This window comes from Epinephelus moara, chromosome 5, assembly GCF_006386435.1.
Source record: "Epinephelus moara isolate mb chromosome 5, YSFRI_EMoa_1.0, whole genome shotgun sequence".
Lineage (NCBI taxonomy): Eukaryota > Metazoa > Chordata > Actinopteri > Perciformes > Serranidae > Epinephelus > Epinephelus moara.
In genome coordinates this window covers 39,725,279-39,747,077 of record NC_065510.1, presented here as the reverse complement: position 1 = coordinate 39,747,077, position 21,799 = coordinate 39,725,279, and the positions used below count along the sequence as shown (strand labels likewise).

General features: G+C 40.3%; 1 protein-coding gene and 1 non-coding gene across 3 annotated transcripts; one reads left to right on the top strand and one right to left on the bottom strand.

The window, feature by feature from the left end:
• Positions 1–52: 52 nt before the first annotated feature.
• On the bottom strand, positions 53–18,534 carry fam114a1 (family with sequence similarity 114 member A1). 2 transcript variants are annotated; one of them, XM_050044450.1, is made up of 14 exons: positions 18,427–18,534; positions 18,025–18,085; positions 15,272–15,601; positions 14,043–14,127; positions 13,726–13,958; positions 12,146–12,280; positions 11,777–11,929; positions 11,499–11,691; positions 8,647–8,732; positions 5,296–5,529; positions 4,972–5,111; positions 4,805–4,877; positions 3,427–3,480; positions 53–2,232 (listed from the first exon to the last, which is right to left on the bottom strand). In XM_050044450.1, exons 1-14 carry the CDS (start codon positions 18,489–18,491, stop codon positions 2,107–2,109), a joined length of 1,968 nt encoding a protein of 655 aa, XP_049900407.1. In that variant the 5' UTR covers positions 18,492–18,534; the 3' UTR covers positions 53–2,106. The 2 variants fall into 2 exon arrangements, with proteins under 2 accessions (XP_049900407.1, XP_049900408.1); XM_050044451.1 differs by having other exon boundaries at positions 11,538–11,691.
• A 146-nt stretch (positions 18,535–18,680) lies between these two features.
• Positions 18,681–18,752, top strand: trnap-agg (transfer RNA proline (anticodon AGG)). The gene has a single exon. It is a non-coding gene; the product is annotated as a tRNA-Pro (tRNA).
• Positions 18,753–21,799: the final 3,047 nt, after the last annotated feature.

Genomic DNA, 21,799 nt, shown 5'->3' with positions numbered 1-21,799 from the left:
CATTGCCAGCCTCCTCTGTGAGGAAGATAAAAAACATCTGAGACACATGGAGTTGGTTAAAACTTGTTTATTTTCGACATCTGATCCTCAAACAGTCTTAGGGCACTTAATTAGAAGGGAATCCTGATACATTAGTAAACTGTCAAAACCTAAATAAATGACTTGCCTCCCAAACATTTCTCATTTCGCGTTACAAATCATTTTGTATTCTAAGGCAGATGCATGGCTGATGAACGGCCGTGCCCCATCTGGATATGGCTGAGAGGAGCCAAAACATTACGACAGATAGACTAATATTTTCTTGGCTTAATATCTTTCTTGCCTGCATCAATGTGTCTCTAAAAGGGAAGAAGCGGGAGGGGAAGAGAGTACTTTATCTTTTCCAGAGATCTGCTGGCTGGAGGCTGAGAGCCAATTTAACACTGGATATTAAAAACACAGATGCACTGTGAGCACCTTGGGATTGCTGCTGAAAACTCTACAGGTGGTTGCAGGACAGGGAAAAATAATAAGGTGGAAAACAGTTGAGATGTGTAACTCTGGGGAGCACAGAGTATAAATCTAGAACCTGGCAAAAACGGTATTTAAAGCCTTTATTCAGGAGGGCAAAATGAAATAAAAATGTTATGGCTAATGTCTTCATCGAGGTGTTCAGATAAGGATCCAACAGAGGGCATGACATGTCATTTTGTTATTAAATAAACAGCTCAACATTTTGGGAAATACTCTCATTTTTTTCTTGCCAAGAGTTGGTTGAGAAGAACAATACCACCCTCAGATATGATTGTAATTGATCTTCTCATCCAACTCTCTGCAAGAAAGCAATTAAAGGGATAGTTCAGATCTTCTGAAGTGGGGTTTTATGTGGTGCTTATCCAAAGACACTCTATTAAATACAGTAGATGTTAGTTGGCATGCCTCCAGTTTGGAAAAGCAAGCAGGAGTCCAACATGGAAGCTAAGCAATGTACTGCTGTGGAGGGGTCAGCAACAAAATGTACTTTAGCCACCTAAAAAAAGCCCCACTTGAAAAAAATCAGTATCAGTTTCAGTGTTTGTTATATTTAGAACAGTTTCATTGCTTTAGCTTAATATCAGCCAGTGATTCCACCTGGAAAACAAACTGAACTTTTGAACTGGGACTTTTTAGGTGGCTAAAATACATTCTGTGCTGCCCCCATCCACAGCAGTACATTGCTTAGCTTCTGTGCCGGCACTCCTTTCTGCTTCTCCAAACTGGGGATGTACTGACTGACATCTACTGTATGTGATACGCTGACTATGAATATGTTCCCCTATACAACCCCACTTCAAAAAAATCTGCACTATCCCTTTGAGCAAATTTCTGAAAGTGTCAGACTACAGTATACTATTTGAGTGTAGCAGCACAACAAAACATAATGAGAGATGAATTCACCTTCATTATATCTTCGATACACACAAGGAGGATGAAGGAGGACTAAATATTTTATGATTTAAAGTATGAAGTTCAGATGTTTCTGTCAAATCAAACTGAATAAGAGTAAATTATAAAGTAGTGTTACTTCACATAATTTAACATAAACAAAAACAAGAACAAACTGTGTATAATCATTAACACTGGCATTTTTGTTTCAAACCAGATTAAAACATTCCATTAGTGTTAGTAAATCGCTCTTTCATTTGAAATAACATTGACCCATAAGGAGTGCAAAGAAAGCTTAATATACATTAAAGTCAAGTCCCTTCAACACAATCAGTAATTTTTGGTTCAGCTTTTGGAGAGGTATGAGTCACACCTGATCTCGAATCAGCTCTGAATACCATTTGGTTCCTCAAAGCAAAATTTCAGCTGAGACAAAATGACATTCAGAGATGTAATGTGGAAGAGACACGCATACATGCTGCATGTGGGTCATTCCTACATTATCTATTTGTTAAACTGTTACCTTCAAGGTTATATTAAGTATATTTAAAACATCTTCTGTCCCCTGCACATGGCACTTGATGTAGATTTAAGCACTTAATCTGGAATAATCTATATTTTACTGTACAACAATAGATACATTAAGACAAGCAGGTGAGCAGGTAGCTTGTGTGTGTGTGTGTGTGTGTGTGTGTGTGTGTGTTAATGCTGTGTCTGTGCTGCTGGTTCTGTGGTGGACTGACAGTGCTGGCTCTGGATATGAGAGATCTGCAGGACGGGAAGCAGCAGCTGCAATGCATTCTCAATGTAGTTGGTGCTGTTGGAGCCCTGCAGACAGGAGACCCATGAACATCATGAACATCATGAACATCATCATCATTGTCATCATCCTCCTCCTTTTCCTCCTCCTGATCATCCTCATCCTAATCAATAGCCTCCTCCTTTTTATCCTCATCCTAATCATCATCAACCTCATCTTCCTCATCCTAATCATCAGCCTCCTCCTTTTTATCCTCATCCTAATCATCAGCCTCCTCCTTTTTATCCTCATCCTAATCATCATCAACCTCATCTTAAAAATAAGCCTCCTCCTTTTTGTCCTCATTCTAATCATCATCAACCTCATCTTCCTCATCTTAAACATAAGCCTCCTCCTTTTTATCCTCATCCTAATCATCAGCCTCCTCCTTTTTATCCTCATCCTAATCATCATCAACCTCATCTTCCTCATCTTAAACATCATCATCCCCCTCCCCATCAGCCTCATCCAAATCATCATCATCATCATCATCATCATCCTAATCAATATTATCATCCTAATCCTCATCATCCACATCCAAATTATCATCATCCCGTAATGATCCTCCTCCTCATCATCATCATCATAATCTTCATTAACCTCATCATCATCATCACCATCCTCATCATCCTAATCATGATTATCGTAATCATCATCGTCCCAAACTTCATCATCATCCCAATCTTCATTATGCTAATAATCATCATCTGATCCTCTTCCTCCTTCTCCTCATGGTCATCGACATCCTTACCATAACTATCAGCTGCATGAGAGCATGTAACATTTATAACAAACATTGGTGACTAACAACACCCTATTAAAGTATGGAACACAGTGCACATGCACAAAATTCTAATAAAATACTAAAAACAAAGCATAAAACATTAATATCTAAAATAAAATGTTGTGGAGGCACATTTGTGGTTGAGTTTTAGTCTAAAATGCTGATTGCATTGGGAATAACATGTATTTTAAGTGTAATACCAGTGTTAAAAATCTATTTTGATTTTTGATCATTTAAAAACATATCTCTGAACATTTTGTGAGGCTCTCACCTTATTCTCCTTTAACAGATTAAACACAATCAAATGTCATATCAGTCACAATGATTACTGAGGCATTTCTAGCAGCCACCATCAGGCAGAGACTGCCACATTATTCATTTCATTCATTGTCACTTGATTATATTCGAGATCATCTGAGGACAAATCTGTGCATCTCACCTCTAGCTGCACACTATCTACTAGTGGATTCAACTCCTCTGCTTTCCTCTGGCCCTGAGAGAGAGAGAGAGAGAGAGAGAGAGAGAGAGAGAGAAATGAGAGACAGAAAGCAGCAGTGAGATATGAGATCTATCATGTTACTCAGTGAACTGATTAAAAATAAGTGGGTTGGTAAGAAAACACAAAAAAACTAAGACTTTAGTATAAGGCTGGTGATATTTTAGATTCGTCAAAAAGTTCCAGGAAAAACCTACTGACAAGTGTCATATACAGCAGCTTCTTCCTGCCATAGACCCCCATTATATTCCAAAAACTATTAAAAACACATAAACGAGCCGCACTGTTTCACTGAGTGACACTTTCTCTCATTAACATGAAAAAATATGTTGTCGCTACCTCACCAGTCAGCACGGTGCTCAACTTACAAAGGCTGAAATGTAAAAAACTTGGCAACATTAGCTGACTTATTGAAAGACTCTTTATTTACCTAATGTGTTTCCCAGCTTTCTCACGGGTGTTGGTAGGGTGGGTAAAACACAACCTTCATATACATGTTCTTCACAAGAACTCTGTATCTTTGTAAGTATAGACAGAGAGCCAGCCTGTGGATGCTGCAACTCTTACACAGAAAATTCAAAACTGAACCCTCATCACCCACGCTAGAAGAAAGTGTTGGCATTGTATGTTTCTGCAAACTACATATACGTTACTTTGGATGTTTCATACAAATCATATTAACCTTTCTAAAGTGAGGTGGTATATGAGCTGACTTTGCCATCAGAAGGTGGAGGGATGATGGATGGCGTGTCACCTCAGCAAGACACCTGCCAAGCGGCAGACCTCTGCAAACCACTGTTTAAGACCAACAAAAAAACAAATCCGCTTAGCGATCCATTGCTGTGTTTCTTGCAGTTTTTTTACACACCAAATGTGGGTGTGTTCTAGTGACCTGTCCCCGTTCTTCAACAGGGGATAGTGTCACAAAAAGCAGCTGTTTTTGACCAAGACATTGCTGCTTTTCAAACTGGGATTGTGCCAACAAAACTGGGTATTATGAGCCAAAACAGGATCTTTTCCTAACCATAACCAAATGGTTTTTGCACCTAAACCTAATCATATGTCAATCACAGCGTTGTTAAAATGTAAAGTTTCAACATAAAGTTTCAACGTATCCGCTACATAATAATGTACAAATGTAACCCATCTGTGGTTTGCAGAAATGTACAATGCCAGCATTTTTTTCTGGTGAATGGTTGATTTCACACCGACTGACATGGGGCAGGGAAATCAGAAAGTATCAAGTGGCAGATTTTTTATGGGATTAGTTGACTTAGAAAAAAAATAGAATAACACTATTCACACAATCCCTGTCACCTACCCCAACAAGAAGCAGGGTATCACAGAACTTCTTGGCCAAACACTCCACCTCCTTACACATGGCACATGTCAACCTGGAATAAAAATGTTGACCTTAGCAAAGCTCACTCGTCTCATGTAATGTGCTCGCTCTCTCTCTTACACACACACACACACACACACACACACCTGGTGAGGATGTGTGCCTGGTCTCTGGCTGGTTTCTCCAAGTCCTGGCCATGGAGGATGAGTTCTGCCACCTTGTGGAGCTGCTCAATACTGCGAGCGGTCACTTCTGCCAGACTGCCGACTGATGACAGGTAGACAGCCTGGAGAGAGGGACATGAACACACACACACACACACACACACACACACACATTTGTATATGATGTATGCAGAATAACTGTATCAAATCAAATCAGCCTGTAACAGCAGGAGGAGGAGAGGGAGGTTAAATTAAAAGAATAAAGACAGTCTTTCCTGTCACGTAACACTGTTGAGTTGACCTCACCTCTACAGATCTGGGGTCATTCTCTTTCTCCTTCTTTTCCTCCTCTCCTCCCTTCTCTCCCTCCACCTCGCCCTTCTCCTCCCCCTGCTCTTCTCCGTCTTTCTTCTTCTCCTCCTTATCGTTCTCTCCAGGTGAGGTCTCTCCTGCCGGCTGGTCCTGCGTTTCCTTGCCAACCGTCTCCGTAGTGACAGGCTGTTCCACCTCGCTCACCCAATCATGGGCCCTCATCCGAGCCTGGAGATGCATAATTACCACCCATCAGTGCTGCGTGGTAAGAGATCGCCATCCTGATGTATGCTAATCAGATGCGTATACACGATTATATGCTAATATACATTCCATACATGTGAATTTGAATATGCAGAAGGACTTCAAAGGTGATAACTTTTGTATAACATCAGAGACTGCGGCAGGAGAGAGAGAAGACTTTGTGTGTGAGTGTGTACCAAATATAAAAAAAACCAAGGGGAGAACACTGAGGAACAGTGAGGACATTTTGCAGGGATTCTATTCAAGTGGTCTAAGACAAGGTTAGAATTAAGTTTATTATGAGGGTTTAAGGAATATATAGAACCGTGTAGGAGGGGATCTACATGGTCTCAGTGGACTTGGACTTCTTCGACATCGATTTTTACTTTACGTGTAATCACAAATTTTCTAAATTTCCCAGCATGCTGGTTTGGTACTATTACCCTTTTCTGCTTTTTAAATATGAACAATAGTATAGTAAAGAAAGAAACTACCCTAATTTAAAGCCATATGGAAAGCATTACGATCTGTGAGTACATAAAACCCAGACATTTAATGGGAAACCAAAAAAATTTAGGTCAGAGTCTTTGCGCTTTTCTGAATGTTTCAAAAGTTTCAATTTGTTGAAGATAGAAGGGCGTTCTCAATAAAGAAAATCTGATAATTTTATGTGAAACAAAGAAAACTAAGAAAAAATCAAAACAATGAGGATGCAACAAAACCAGTTCCTGTAAAAAAGATTAAATTCTGTGATCCTGCATGCATGACAACAGTGAAAAACCAAGGCTTTTCACAACTACAGGATTGTTGTTCAACTTTTAACTTTTAAATTTTGATCATAAAGGGGTAAGTTTTTAAAATCTAATACAGTAACAATCACTGAGCCAAGTTACTGATATCATTCTGGCTACCACTGTTGTGTCTGTTATGGTTTGGGAAAACTGTCATTACATGTACACTTGCTAATGCTGGCATTGTAATGTGTGTGTGTGTGTGTGTGTGTGTGTGTGTGTGTGTGTGTGTGTGTGTGTGTGTGTGTGTGTGTGTGTGTGTGTGTGTGTGTGATGTGTGTGCCAGCAGGTTTATCAAATGTTGTTGGATTTGTGTGGTAGGACCAATGACTGGTGGCTTTCATGCACCCATATTCTGCTGAAGTGCACAGACAGCTTGTGGGATGAAGCGAGGTGTAAGGAGGATTTGCTTTTTGCCAAGCGGCAACCTCCGGGGCTGAGAAATGGAGCCAATGCAGAAGTGCCAAAATCTCAGTTCCTCAAATGTCCACTTGAGGCTGGGTCCAGAAGCCAGGCAATCCCCACAGACCCTCAAGTTAAAATGCCCAACTCTATAGCAGAAATAAAGTTTCAACATTACAGCCTGCTGCAAACAATGATTTTGGTCTCCATAGGTAATTTCAACATCCTTGACAACTGTACAGGGGGTGAATTTTTACACAACTCACCTGTTTACATTTTATTTATTTATTTTAAGGCTTACAGTTATGCATATTTCAGGGTGGGGCCATTTGAGTGTCAGGCTGTCTATGAGGAATTTCTACAGTCTATGAGTTAGATCCACCCCTGGCTCCTCCACAGCTCCAACCTCTAATCCAAAAATAGTCACTTCTGGCTCCAAAAACCAAGATGTCAACAGCCGAAATGTTAAACTCAAGATTTTAAAACAGGAGTCCACAAACCAATGGGTGATGTAACAGTAGCTAGTCAATTCTTTTATACAGACTATGCATTTTCTTAAATAAATTAATGAAGCTGTTTGTTTGTGGAGGGTGGGTCATGCATTTCATAGATATTTATAGCATTTTAAGAACATTCGTAGTTCCGGGGAGGGTTAAAAAAAACAAACAAACAAACAAAAAAAAAAGACATATTCACACCCCAGCTACCCCCTCTCCTTTGATAAATAATAATGTTATTGCTTATGTGAAGTGTCTATGATGTAGGTTAATATTAAGAAAAAAGTAAAAGAAAAAAAAACAGCAACGTGCTTATGAAGGAAGTAGAGAAGAGGAGTTTTCGTAAGTAAACACGGATGTAAGCAAATCACACTTTCTAATCTTCTTTTAAAAAATGGCTTTGCAAATGCTTCATGAGGAAGAAATGTACTCAACACAATCATCAGGCCTCAAGGAAACACATAATGAGTTTTATGTGAAATACAGACAGGAAACACCACATACCCACTTGATGTTTCTGACTCAAACAGCTGAAATGAAGCTTCATTTTAGCTTCATCTGTTCACACTATGGATTTTGAATTCACATACTATGACAGGATTAACTTCATGGCCAGTGTGCAGAAGAGGAACGATTACAGGGGCCAATAAATATTCAAATGTACATATGAGAATGTGAATTATGTATGAGACAGACCTGAAATTATCTTATAAGAAAATGTTTAACAGCTGGTGAAGAAAATTAAACGTCTACCTGCTCAACCTCTAAGTTTTCCTGTTGTGTGTTGGTGTGTTTTAGTCTTAGACTTAAGGACAATTCATAGTTTCCACGTGCCTGCAACGGTCCACTCTGGTTCGCGTAACATAAATGTCGCCATCCACACGTCTGCAAGGGTCTGCGTGGACCCCATTGAGGTCGTCTGCATGCAGCCAAAAATTTGGGGCTATGTGGACTGTACGTATAGCAAGTGCGCCAACTGCTTATGCTTCAATTCCAAACTATTATTTCTTGCTCCACACTCCAGTCCACACCAAAACGCTGCGGTCAAGCCAGCTGCTGCAGCCGCACCGTAGTGAAGTTAGTTTTAAGTTATATATTAGACAGATGTTCACTTTCATATGATACTGGCAGTAGGAGGACTGTAAACTCACCTCCAGCCCTCCCGCTTTTGGGAATGACACGGACCCTCAACTGTACTATGTATAGAAGCGTGCACTTCCATGTAGCTGTCGGCGGATGTCTGTCTGTGTGTAAAGTATGTCCGAGCTTTAAAATAGGTAGTGGAGTGGGCTAGGGTGAGGAAATTAGTTAATGAACTCATTTAAGTCAATGAATAGCCTCACAATTATTGTAATTATTGTGTGTGTGTGTGTGTGTGTGTGTGTGTGTGTGTGTGTGTGTGTGTGACTCACCTTGTTGAGTTTGTCAGGTGTTGCAGCAACGTGAAGCTCAAACAGCAACTCAGTGAGAACACTCACAAACTCCTCGCCATCAGTCGCTGGAAGAATTCAATCATACACAGACAGACAGACAGTCAGCCATAAACACACACATACACACACACACACATCATGTCAGTATACTTCACTTTACACAACATATGTTAAAGCCATAGATGCACAAACTGTAGAAGAGTAGATTTGTACCACGTGCACTGGTTTGATTTCCCCCATGCTGAGATCATAATATTGTTGTTTGCCTTCAGCTAAACAGCACAACAGAGATCTGGTGAACTTCTCACTCTTGTTTTCCTGCTAAATTAATTCAAACTCCTCAACACAAATTCCAATTAGATCTTAATGCTCAAGGCACACATGCAGATCTAATATCATTGTTGGTATGTTTTGAATCTGTGATGTGATGTGAATGTGTCAGTAGCCCCTGAACACCAACACTGGATCAGGCACCGTGTTAAAACCCTCCAGGTAAGGGGACACCAGTCAGCTTTGAGCTGTGCACTGCTGTGACATCGCCTGAGGGCACCTGTCGCACAGCACAAGTTTATATACAGTCTTTAAAATGTCAAGTGACAAGTGGCTGGTGAGATACGATAAGAACCAAAACTTGGCATCACCTGACATCCCCTCGACACTGAGTTTCACTTTGGCAGAACATTTTCTTTCTCTTGAAATGACAACGACGATATATCAGGAACAAAATGCCTCCAACAACAGGTCCCATAAGGTTCCAAGGTTTTCCGGGCTTTTGCAAATAGGAATAATAATTTGTGTATGTTGACGCTGAATCAGTCAATATTATTTGTGAGAAACTGGATTTTAAAACTTTTTCCCCCCAACACCAGGTTAATGTCAAGAGAGGCTGTACTTTGCACAGTTTAAATCCCAGTGTTGACACCCAGAGACTGAATCCCTGTTGGCTTTAGCTTTGCTCCTGCAGGACTGTTGCAGTGCACTTACTGTGATTTCCAGGTGATGATGTTAGCAGCCAAGAAGCTGTTAATCCTCTCAGTCATGTTAGTTACCTGTGACAGTCATTTGTTTAAGCTAAAGGAATGTCTAAATATTATTAGGAGGGAGAGGGGTTCAGAAAAGGGGGAGGATTTTGTATGAATTTTTTTTGGTGCTGCAGCCCAGGTCATCTTGTTTTTTTTTCGGGGAGCTGGGGAGGGTCTTCAACGTGTATATTTTGTTTTTTCTAGTCAATTCATTTAGTTGCAGTAATAGCCATTTATTTAGCAACTTTGTATTTCATTTATTTAGCATGTTTGCTATAAATAGAATTATAATATATTGTTTTGTATTATATGTAGCACTGCACTGCAATGCAACTAAAGGACATCAGAGATTGAAAAAAAAAAGAAAAAAAAAAGCAGAGGCCAAGATGTCCTGACTTTTTGACTCTAGTACGGGTCAACCTCCAAAAATGCTGCTTCCTACACTTACAATACTGATACCCAATAGTGCCTTTCGTAAAGGCCTTTATAAACGCCCAATATTTTTCAAACTCCACGTGGCTAGTAAACTGATCTTCATGGCTATTAAAGGGTAACTTCTGTATTATTCAACTTGACCCTATTTTCCCATGTTTTTTGTGTGTAAGTGACCACAGGCATCACATTTTTTAAAAATGTCTCAGTATTGAGCGAGACCACTGCAGCTGACAGCCACATAACAGGCTGCAACGTAACCAGTCAGGGCAATTATGCAGCAATTTATATTCACTGAAGGTGCTTGTTATGGCACCAACAGACTCAGATTATTATTATACAGTATGTGTTTGCCAACAGTATGTAAAGGATCCCTAAAGAGTAAGATCCTCTTTGTTTAACCAGAAACAGCCACGAAATCGCTATTGCCAAACCCTCCAGACTCCATTTTAAATATACAGTAAATTTTGCATGCATAGAGCAGGCACCTTTTCATATCTAACTGTGTGAATTGAGGGTTTATTTCAACCAAACCAGAGTTGATGATTGTTGGAACAGTACAAAGATGAACCATGACAGTTTTTGTGAAATTATTTTCTCTGACTTTCAATTAAGTGTTTTTTACTATGATAAAATTACTATTTAATTAAATGGAGTCTGGTGGGTTTGGTGAGAGTGATTTCACGGCTGTTTCTGGTTAAGCAAAGAGGATCTCACACCTTAACAAAACGGTTTATCCCTGTAGGGATCATTTCCATAATGTTGTCAGACACTTAGAATAATAATCTGAGCCTGTCAGGGGCAAATACAAACACTTGGACAGTGCATAATACTGTCAGCCTGTGCTGTGACTGGGCTGCAGTGTTCTTGCTCAATACTGGACCAATTTCAAAAACTGCTGTGCGCATTAGTAACTGAAAACATGGAAAAATAGGGTCCAGGTTAAAAAAATACCAAAGACACTCTTAAATTCTTGGCTTGAACGCTCCTGTGACGAAAAGATTTCAAAAGCATGTCTGGTACTACTAGGACATAAAACAATTACAATTCTTCAATGTGATGGATGGTGATGTTAAGCCTGTTAGATCTGACAAGGACTGGCAGCCTGGAAGATAGAAAATATATTCAAAAATTCTTCATATGCTTTGGGAAATGGACCTTAACAACAATTATATTCTCATGCAATTTTGCACTTATGGAAAATTCAACCAAAGTGAAAAATCAGTGCTGATCCTAAACTTCAGATCTAATGTCAGAACTTATGTCTCTTAGCCAGAGTTCGAGCAGAGAATGTGCACTAGGCCAACTGATCCTGGGTCAGTGCTCAGGGACCGCCTCTACCTCCAGCAGGTCTGGCGGTTGGTTTGGGTCACTCACATAGGGGGGTAGAACACTGTAATTGGGAACTTAGATCACCGTTATCCTTCGTCTGTTCTCCCTCTTCTTCTTTTTCCTCTTTCTCTCCTTCCTCTTCTTCCTCTCGCTTGATGAAGATGTTCTTAATGAAAATCAGCTCCTTCTTCACCTCCTCCTGCTCCTCTTCCTCCAGGGAGGAGAGGAAGGCTTGGACCTAAGAGCAGATATAGATTATACGACTCTAAAAAGACTGTTTCTGAGAAATACCTTGTATTCTACATTCCACACTTGTGCCTTACCTTGGCCTCGCTCTCATTGGACAGGATCTCCAGGGCCTCGAGGTGGGACAAGCCCTGGTAGTCGTCAAACAGAATAGTGTAGTGAGCTGTGGGCGCACTGATTGGCTGGGTGCCCAGACGTGCCCGCTCTTTCTCTTTGGCTTCCTTTAACATCTGTAAAAATGGTGAACACACAGAGTGAAACCTTAATGTAACACTGCTGCAGAGCTGTCACTTTAGAGGAATGAAAATCACCAAATCATTCCATCCACGCAGACACACACAATTCATTATTCATCTGATAGGCGGGGACATATTGGTGTGTGTGTGTGTGTGTGTGTGTGTGGGGGAGAGAGAGAGAGAGAGAGCTCTGAGAGTGTGTCTACATGCCTGACTCAGTGATGCAGTCTTCTGCATCAGGGTCTTGGTCTTTTTGAAACCTGGGTCACTCTCAGCAAGAACGGTCATGGTCTTCTTTCCAATGAACTCCAAGGCATCCAAACCTCCAGTGATCACAGACTTACCCTGAAGACAGAGAGAGACCCCAGGAGAGAAGCACAGAGGGAGAGACGGAAATTACTGAAAAAGTTAGGAATGATAAAAAATAAAAATACTTCCTGCAAATTACAATATGATACTAAGTCTAAATGACTTACTAAGTAAAATTATTAGATACCGAGGCAAAATTATATCATGACCTGATGATGTACTTTTGCCTTAGAAACCATTATGGAATAATAAATCAAGATCATGACGAACTAAGTTAAATTTTGAATATGAATAACTTACAGGATAATCGAGGAATGGATATATACTTTTAGGTAGCCAACAACCCTGTTTTATACATTCCAAGGCCTTCTTTTTTTTTTTTTTTTTTAAATGAACTGCTTGAAAACCAGACCAGGCGTCTAATTAAGACAGGTGTTTATTTGTCAAAATGCGTAGCCACACCGGGCTAGTAAAAGTGACTGGGCATTTAATTGTGACTAGACTTTTAATTTAAGTTTTACCGTAATAATTAAGTCAAAATTCTGACTTAATAAGTCAAAATCATTATATACTAAAGCAAAAGTGTGTAACACTGAGCCATAAATTAGGTAGTGCTGTATTGGTCTGAAAATAAGACCAATAAAACACAACAAAAGGGGAAAAAAATTGACTTCTGCCTCATAATTTTAAAGTGGAAATAGGGAGTGTTTAAATTTTTTAAATGATATTTATGAAGTAAATGTGACTGCACAGTGTAATGGCGATAGAAAAACTACACCATTGGCATTCAGATAGTGGTGTTAGGGAGATAGGGGATAGTGCTTTTGTTGTAGCTAACCCCAGTTACTAAGTTCTTTGCAGTCACTATCCACAGTACTAGAAATGATGGTCGATGGAACAACCGCAATAACTGTGGAAGCTAGTAGTTGCTAGGCTCTGAGGAAAACAGAAACCAATCCGGTTGTCTTTGCGACAGCGACACCAACAATAACACCACTTGGAAAAGCTAGATGGGGAAAAGTTGAAAAGTTGTCTGTTTCCACTTTAATTTAGAATTTAAATGTTGACTTACTGTCTCATCATTTTTACATTTAAAGTCAGAATTTTTTTGTTTTTTTTAAAGATTAATTTTTGGGCTTTTTCCCTTTAATTGACAGGACAGTGTGGAATGGGGAGGGAGAGAGAGTGGGGAGATGACACGCAGCAAAGGGTTGCAGGCCGGAATCGAACCTGCAACCGCTGCAGTGAGGCATTGCCTCTGTACATGGGACGCCGGCACTATCCGCTATGCTACCGACGCCCCTAAAGTCAAAAAATTTAATCACAAAGTATTGACATTAATAAGTTCAGACCTAACATGTAAGAGGACCCCACTTTTTCAGACATAGTTCCAGGAAATAAAAATAAAACAATACTCTTTTCACATTTCTATATTTTTTTTCCAGACCAACCCCACCTTCATTCTTTGTGTGTTCACTCACTGTGTTCTGCACGGCGTGTGTGATCGTAGAGAAGACGCCCCTGCCGGGAGCTGCAGCATTAACAGGAGACTCCCCAGAGCTGGACAGGTCAGTCTCTCCACTTTCACCTCCTCCCTCTTTCTTCTCCACCTCAGCTCCCCCTTCCTCCTCTTCTTGCGCCTCCTCTCCTACTGAGGTCCTGTGGAGACGCAGGGCTTCTCCTGCCTTCGCTTTAACTGAGGTCAGGCTATGACCTGCACACAGACACAACATTTAAGACTGAGGAGATCAGAAAGAGAGTGTGCAAAGTGGTAAGGACAAGAAAAACGAGGACATACCCACTGTGGAGGTGGCACTGCTCAGGATAGATTTTCCCCATGAACTCCAACCTCCCCAACCTTTTTCTTTCTCTTGAAGTGACCCCTGTACACACAAATACACATCACAGTAATAGTTAGAAAACCTTTTCTTAGTCTGCATTATTTTTAGAATATCTGTAAATACAGCACATAAGTTAGAACTTGTATCTACCAGCCTCAAAGGTTGAAGTCAATTAACAATTACTTTGATGATGCATTAATGCATTGGTCTATAAAATGCAAGAAAGCAGGGACAAACAACAATCACAGTTCCCCATAGCCTCAGGGAACATCTCTCAATTGAAACTAGTCAAGTCAGATCAAATGTATTTATAGCTAACGTTAAAAAAACAACAGGTGTTGACCACAGAAGATTTTTAGCACTTGTGCTGGAAAAATGATTTAAGCAGTGATCTATTTTAAAACTGACTCTAAAGAAAACTAAATCAAAGTCTAGACACAGATGAATTAAGATAATTAAGTTCAGTGGAATAGGGACAAAACATTACACTGATAAATCGCCCAGGCTGATGTATTGGTCAATATTAGCATATTGTAGATAAATCATATCAATGAATATAACTGATCTGTAATAAGAAACTGCAGCACAGAAATGCCAAACTTATATTTGGATCATTTAGAAACAGAATCATCATCACACAGTTTGTCCTTCAGAGAGCAGTGACAAGTTCATTTTTTAATTATAAAATGTCCCACTTGACACATGGTCACAACTCTTTAAAAAAGCTCATTTAAAGCTCCAGTGCGTAGGATATAGGGGGAACTACTTGCAGAAATGGAATACAAATTAAGCTGTTTTCATTAGCATACAATCATCTGAAACTAAGGATCATTGTGCCTTTGTTACCTTAAAATGAGCTATATATCTACATATGGAGCAGGTGTTGTTTCTATAGTAGCCCAGAGAGGAAAAACTAAGCACTGGCTCTAGATAGGGCCATTCATGTTTCTTCATGCTTGACACACGGGACAAGTTTTAATTGGTTGCAATCTGCAACCTCACTACATCCTACACACTAGACCTTTAATGTTTAGGTTATGGAAAAAAAATTATTGAATAATAACATATAATTGTCACATTTCTAAACTCGTACATATCAAATTTGGTTTTAGCCTAAAAAATCCAGAATTAGACAGGTTTGAGTGTGCATGTATGTCAAGACACTGCAGAAACTAGTCTTACAAACCTCCACATCCTCCTCTGCAGCCTCTGGGTCTGGCTCCAGGCTCACTGGTTGGTCACATATGACCACCTGACCCTCAGCCGCAGGCTCTGGTTGGTCAGCCGGACCCTCTGAAATGTTAGTCATGGCAGTGGTGTCCTCTGTGGTCGTTGCCTCGGCGGTGGATTGTGGGAGGTCGAAGCTGTCAGGGGCCAAAGGAGGCTGCAGAGGGGCTGAGGGCGGTGAAAGGGCTGCTGGGACATCCTGACAGCAGCCAGGGTCAGTGTGAGGGGGCTGGGTGGGTGGAGGGGTGAGGTCAGCAGAGGGGTCTGCGTCAGCCTGGGACATGGTGATCTGGAAGACAGGAGATCTTTGATTTTAGTGGTTTTCATTGTCAAAGTGCTGAAGTGTGCTTCTTTATTAATCTTTGTATCCTGAACACTGCTTACATATACAACACATACATTTAAACTTACAAGGAACAAACAGATGCTTTTATTTGGGAAATTTCGTTTTCAATATTTTGTCTCTGCGAATACCGGTTGTTGTGTGTGAAGATTATAAACCACCTCTGGTGGCTTTGGTCCAATTTCCACACCAGAATTTCAATTAGTGGTGCATCTAATAATTATTTTCATACTTGATTAATCTGTCCATTAATCATTTGCTCCCTAATGTGTCAAGAAATACTGACCTGAAATGAAACTGGCTTGCTAAATTCTTAACTCTTAAACACAAAAATCTGTCCTCACATGCAAACAGCAAAACACTAAATCACATGCTCAGACACCTCACATATTAGCACAAAGTCCAAATGCTTAAGACACCCAGATCACTAGATCAATTCAATGTGTTTGCAAATAGGGTTGGGCAGTATCTATTTTGTCATACCTTCATACCCTCCTGATATGTGTGAAAAACAACAACAACAACAACAAAAAACGTGAAGTTGAGTGCTGAGTTACGAGCGATGAAAGTCATCGTACATCTATCCTACGAAGCTCTGATTCTATTATGTAATTAGCCTACTTAGACAGGACTTGCAGGGTTTAAATTCTTACAGCCCATAGAATAATGAGTAGATAAGAAATAAGCAAATGTCTTACTGGAGGACACAATGCTGCAGCAGATACCGACACATCAGTGGGCTGAATAGAAACGATGTGTTGAATAAAATCATGGGACTAATAAACTGCTGTTGTAGTCGGAAGAACTCATATCAAGATAAAGTTATACATGGCCATACTCCTTAACAGGGGTAGAGGCATTATTCTTTTCTACTAGTCCTGCAATGTTATCCCCACCATTCGTAGTCCCTGTGTTTGTTAGCTCAGCTGCCTGTTCCGCCAGTAGAGACTGACCTCTAGTGGTGCGTGTTGTGCACTACAATAAATCGCCTTAATACAGCATCTCCGTATCAGTTAATGCAAAGAGACGTACTTGTATTTTTGACTGTACTGAAAATCATACCTCCAGGATTTCTATATACCCTGGTATACCACAATACCTTGATACCGCCCACGCCTATTTGCAAACATGAATCCTTATTTTAACAGCATTATCCAGGGGACCATTACTGCAACATCATTGTTAAACCCCTTCACCACTGTCCTGTATTTCTTTTCTTATTTTTAATTTTAAAATGTTGTACGCATTGGGTTGTGTATCATGCATTCCAACATAGTAAAATATCTAATGTTTGTTGTTTGATAAAAACACAAACTTTATGGTAGACTCAGAACAGTGCAATTAAGTAATGCAACTATTACATTTTTTTTTTCTTGGATGAATATAACCTTCACCGTAGTGTGAAGTCACACTCTACAGTACATGATTTATATTTACACTAATACAGTATACTCAAGTGGATAACTTGAAAAATGTTTTAATGAAAGTTTGCATAATTTCTGTATAAGCTGCGACTGTAATTAAAATGACACGATGAACATAAACAATGTGAGGCCTGCCTGATACATGCTATGTGAAGATTTTATGGTCGGAATAGTTTGTATAGAACACTGAAACATTGTGCAAATGAATCACTGTGATTAAGCACATAATTGGTTCAACATTACCATCTAGTGGTCACTAGCTGTACATGCATCCACATCATTACTGTCATCCCCATGTTGTCAAACACTGTGAAGTTTGTTTTACTGGCAGCAAAATGTCCCTTAGCACAACGTTATCTCTCACAAACTGTTTGCACAAGATGATTAATAAACCGGTACACAACACTAATATACATTTGTCCATAACAAACAGACTACAACCTGCAAAACAAAGCACAGTAATTAAAATGTGAAAAGCTTTTTTTCTTTTTTATCTGGAGTAGTAAGAATTAAAATATAGTACTTCATCCATAAACTGTTGACACAGGCTGTACAGATCAGATTATAGTTACTGTTTTTTCAAACTGATTATCATGAAAACAGCCATTTCATATTGATGACATCAACATGTCAAAGCCTCCTCTGCTACTCGTAACACTATTTCTACACATTATTACACAATGACAACATACAGAACAATATCCAGCAGAAACTGAGCAAAGACCACTGTTCTGTTTGAAAGCGAATATGACAATTGGGCTATTATTCGCATGTTCATGGTCTTTTTACCGAGTAACACAAAACAAATTCTCAACAGTGAAACAAATTCAAGAAACTTAAACGCCACTTTTGTTGCACATTAGCGTCATTCGGTTGTTTCGGGCAAAGGAAAGTTATAAAGCTCAAAGACAGTTTTGTTTTTGTGAAAGTGACAGTGCAGCTCACCCGTTCGGTGCCAGCCAGCGGCTCCTCTTCCGCCCCGCCACGTCGGCAGGCCGGTAGGTGACTGCACCGAAGAGTACCGACAGACAAGATAATTCACTACCTCATGAACAACTGTTGTCTACTGGTTTGCAAATTCTCTCGCATAGTCAAGACAGTAAGTATTTAATATCCATGACTAACAACTACTCACACTCATTCAACTCGCTCGCACACACAAGCTAATTAAACACAATGCTAAACAGACACAGCCACTTTATATCCGTTATTGTTACATGCAGTTTTTAAATGTTTCACAAATTAAAACAAGGTTTAAAACGGTCTATGGGATCCTATTATGACATCTGTTTTCCCTATGTTGCCATTTTTCTGCCTAAACAATGGAAATGTATCGCTGCTGCTTACCTCCCTGTGAAATAACGGGGTGAGGCGGTCCTAAACGAAGTCGGAAGTGGGAAAGAGGGAACCATCTCGTTTCGCCTGGATACTTATATTTGAGTAGAAAATACGGCTGTTCTGTCTTTGCATCGGTGAATTTCGTGTCAAAACGCTAAACAATAAGTATTATCGTACCCAACCATAAAAAAGCCGTCGAAAGAGCCATCATTGCGTGCGTAGTCGAACTTTTTGTACAGTATATTTTCCCAACGCATCACAGCGGCTCGTTGGTCTAGGGGTATGATTCTCGCTTAGGGTGCGAGAGGTCCCGGGTTCAAATCCCGGACGAGCCCATATTTTATTATTAGAAAGTGAGATTGATGAGGTAAGCAATGGTAGTACAAAATAGAAGAGTGCAAAGAGAAACAAAAAAATATCGTTGCGTAGATGTCAAGAATAAACACAATGCCAAACCTTTAAACAAGGCAAACAGTAGGAGTATAAGTTGCTCATATCTCAAATTGCTATTTGGTGAGATACTGATGACATAATACAAATCATTGTGTTACGATACACTAGTGAAGCCTTATAATGCTGTTCATTGATAACCACAAATCACATGCACATACAAAGCCTACATGTTGTACAATGTTTAAGGGAAACTACACCCACTTTCAAAATTCATACAAGATATTTATAAGTCTAAGATGGTCCAAAAATAATATTTAACATTAACAACTTTCTCCCAAATCCAAAACCTAGGGTGTTAAAAGTCAAAAATTATATGTCATAGGGTATAAAGTCTGGAGCTGCTCCACAGACAATGAATTATGAAAGATGTTGTAGATGACACTCAGAGGACCCAGGTGAATGTTCTGTTTCAGAACTAAGAACAAAGACAGAATAAAACTCACTTGGGTATAAAAAAGACAAACATTCTGTGGGTCCACACGATCAGTCTCCCATTCATTGTCTACGAAGTAGCTTCAGACTTTATTCTTGATGACATCATAAGTTTGAGACTTTAGTTTCTGGCTTCGAGAGAGAGTCACTCATGTTCACAAATACTGATTGAACTTTCCAACCTATTGGAGTTCTTAACTTAGGCCTTGTTCCCCAACTATAACTACTGGAAGTGACCTTTATTCTGTTTTTGCTGCTGAATTAATTATTCTAATAATAATAATATTGTACATGTGATGAAATCGCTGACAGAATGTGTGTCTGTGTGAGTCTTCTTCCTCTTTCGGCTGTTCCCTTTAGGGGTCGCCACAGTGAATCTATCCATCTAACCCTATCCTCTGCATCCTCTTCTCTCACACCAACTGACTTCATGTCCTCTTTCACAACATCCATAAATCTCCTCTTTGGTCTTGGGTAGTCCCAACCTCAGCATCCTTCTACCAATATATTCACTATCCCTCCTCTGAACATGCCCAAACCATCTCAGTCCGGCCTCTCTGACTTTATCTCCAAAACATCTAACATGAGCTGTCCCTCTGATGTACTCCTTCCTGATCCTATCCATCCATCCATCAAGAGAACCTCAACATCTTCATCTCTGCTACCTCACGCTCTGCCTCCTGTCTTTTCTTCACTGCCACTGTCTCTAAACCAAACAACATCGCTGGTCTCACCACCGTCTTGTACACCTTTCCTTTTAATCTTGCTGGTACTCTTCTATCACACATCACACCTGACACTTTTCTCCACCCGTTCCAACCTGCTTGCACATGTTTCTTCACCTCTTGTCCACACTCTCTGTTGCTCTGGACTGTTGACCCCAAGTAGTTAAAATCCTCCACCTTCTTTATTTCTACTCCCTGTGACCTCAGCGTTCCACTTGAGTCCTTCTCATCCACACACACACGTATTCTGTCTTGTGATGACTAACCTTCATTCCTCTCCTTTCCAGGGCATACCTCCACCTCTCTAGATTTTCCTCCACCTGCACCCTGCTCTCACTACAGATCAGGGGCGGAAATCCCGGGGGGGACAGGGGGGACATGACTCCCCCTTCAGTAAAGCTGTCCCCCCCTAGAATAATTTGAGACACAATTAATAATTTTTGAACAATGCAGTAGTATTTATTAAAAGCACAATGTAAGCGGTGCTCATTGTAATCGCGCAATAATGTGCTATTTAAATCTTAAAAGATTTAGTCCCCCCCTCCCATTCCTAGTGGTGGTATACCCCACACTCTTTCCAACGGGCGGGGCGTATGGCTGGACCCGCTGCCCACATCGCACATCGCAGGGTAAGATGTACACTCACACAGACACAGTTTAACTTACACAAGTTACANCACTCTGCCTGTTGGAGAGATAGAGAGAAGATTAAAGCGTCAAATTGTGGTAAAAGATGCTGTATATAAGACAGGCTGCAACTTTTTTTTCCTTGCCCCCCCCTGGAATTATTCTCTAAAATTTTACTGTTTATTGTCCCCCCAACTATGAAATGGGATTTTCGCCCCTGCTACAGATCACAATGTCATCTGCAAACATCATAGTCCATGGAGATTCCTGTCTAACCTCATCTTTCAATCACTTCATCCTTACTAATCTTTGTTACTTCCTGCTCCACAATGGTCACCTCTTTTACTCTTTGTTCTCTCTCATTTTCCTCATTAATCAACTCTTCAAAGTACTTTTTCCATCTTCCCATCACACTTGTGGCACCTGTCAATACATTCCCATCTCTATCCTTAATTACCCTAACCTGCTGCACATCCTTCCCATCTCTATCTCTCTGCCTTGCCAACCTGTATAAATCAGTCTCTCCCTCCTTACTGTCCAACCTATCATACAAGTCATCATACGCCCTTTGTTTGGCCTTTGTCACCTCTACCTTCACCTTATACTGAATCTCCCTGTACTCCTGTCTACTCTCTTCAGTCCTCTCATTGTCCCACTTCTTCTTAGCTAACCTCGTTCTCTGTATACACTCTTGCACTTCCTCATTCCACCAGGTCTCCTTATCTCCTTTCCTTCCACCAGGTCTCCTTATCTCCTTTCCTTCCATATGACACACCAAGTACTCTCCTACCTGTCTCTCTGATAACATTAGCTGTAGTTGTCCAGTCACTGAGCCTGTCTCAACTCCTCCCTGAAAACCACACAACCCTCTTCCTTTTTCAGCCTCCACCACTTCGTCCTCTGCTCTGCCTTTGTCCTCTTCATCTTCCTTACGACCAGAGTCATCCTACACACCACCATCCTATGCTGTCTGGCTACACTCTCATCTGCCACAACTTTGCAGTCACTGATCTCCTTCAGATTACATTGTCTACACAAGATGTAGTCCACCTGTGTGCCACCTTCCACCTTCCTCCTCTGCATCATGTCAGCCAACTCTCTAGCATTCCCTGTCATAGTCCCAATATTCAAAGTCCCTAGTCTTA

Bases quoted from the DNA above. Each gene is read 5' to 3' on its own strand.
- fam114a1 (XM_050044450.1), bottom strand. From the start codon at position 18,491: ATGGTTCCCTCTTTCCCACTTCCGACTTCGTTTAGGACCGCCTCACCC. The intron at 13,959-14,042 runs GTATGTCCTCGT...GTCTGTGTGCAG, and splicing joins CAGTGCCACCTCCACAGTGG to GTCATAGCCTGACCTCAGTT. The intron at 8,733-11,498 runs GTGAGTGACCCA...GAATTCTTCCAG, and splicing joins ACAGTGTTCTACCCCCCTAT to CGACTGATGGCGAGGAGTTT.